Source organism: Elephantulus edwardii, unplaced genomic scaffold (assembly GCF_000299155.1).
Source record: "Elephantulus edwardii isolate Elephantulus edwardi_28Jun2011 unplaced genomic scaffold, EleEdw1.0 scaffold00291, whole genome shotgun sequence".
In the NCBI taxonomy this organism is placed as follows: Eukaryota; Metazoa; Chordata; class Mammalia; order Macroscelidea; family Macroscelididae; genus Elephantulus; species Elephantulus edwardii.
In genome coordinates, this window is record NW_006400041.1 from 1,114,663 (window position 1) to 1,115,494 (window position 832).

At 55.9% G+C, this 832-nt stretch overlaps 1 protein-coding gene across 1 annotated transcript in view; it reads right to left on the minus strand.

Moving 5' to 3' along the window:
- ANKRD39 (ankyrin repeat domain 39) overlaps window positions 1-632 on the minus strand; it is a 32,407-nt gene extending 31,775 nt beyond the window's left edge. The window contains exon 1 of the mRNA XM_006900705.1: window positions 533-632. Coding sequence (XP_006900767.1) covers window positions 533-632 — 100 coding nt within the window. The remainder of the gene's footprint in view (window positions 1-532) is intronic.
- Window positions 633-832: the final 200 nt, after the last annotated feature.

Genomic DNA, 832 nt, shown 5'->3' on the forward strand with positions numbered 1-832 from the left:
ACAGAGCGGAGTTTAGGGCTGTTGTACATAGGGTCGCTATGAGTCGCAGGCGACTCGACGGCACATAACAACAACAACAACAACAACAGGTCTCTTAACAGCCCAGTCCAAACGAGGCCAGCTCTCAATAAGCAAGGAGCTAAGGGCCCACCAGAGGCCCTAGGTGCGGCAAATAGTTAATGTCTTCAACGGCTAACCAAAAGGTTGCCGGTTCTAGTGCACACAGAGGTGTCTCTGGAAGGAAAAAATAATCTCAAAAAACTGGGGATGTTCTTCTAATAAATCAGAACCTGAACACTCTCAGGAGAAGAGCTGACATACACGGGGTCGCACGAGATAACACACGAGTCAGATCGGACATGATCGCTTCTGGTTTCAAGGAGCCCAGCCCGGCTGACTCCCGCTTCACGGCCGGCCACCTCCCACCTCCACTGTGTGAGTCAACAGGGGCCCCAAAGGCTGGGTCGCCGGTGTGGGGCGGCCGGTGACCTTCCCGCTGCGGTTCGGGGTGCGACCACAGTTCCCGCCTCACCCTTCTCGAAGTCCATCTCCTCCAGCGTTTGCTGCGCGCTGGGCACTGCATTTTGGTGGGAGCAGCAGGTACCAGGGTTACAATGAAGAGGACCAGCCATGACAGCCTAGGCTGCTAAAGACTGTCCCTGGGCGGTGGGCCTCTAAAGGCGGGATCAGCACGCATCCCGCCCCGCAGGCCTGACAAATCGGTTAACTCGGCTTCCTCTTCGTCCTGACCTCACTAGAGTTAACCAATCACGAATGTGGACCATAGTGCGAGAACCAATCAAGATGTCAGGGGCGGGAGTTTCGTGTTGGG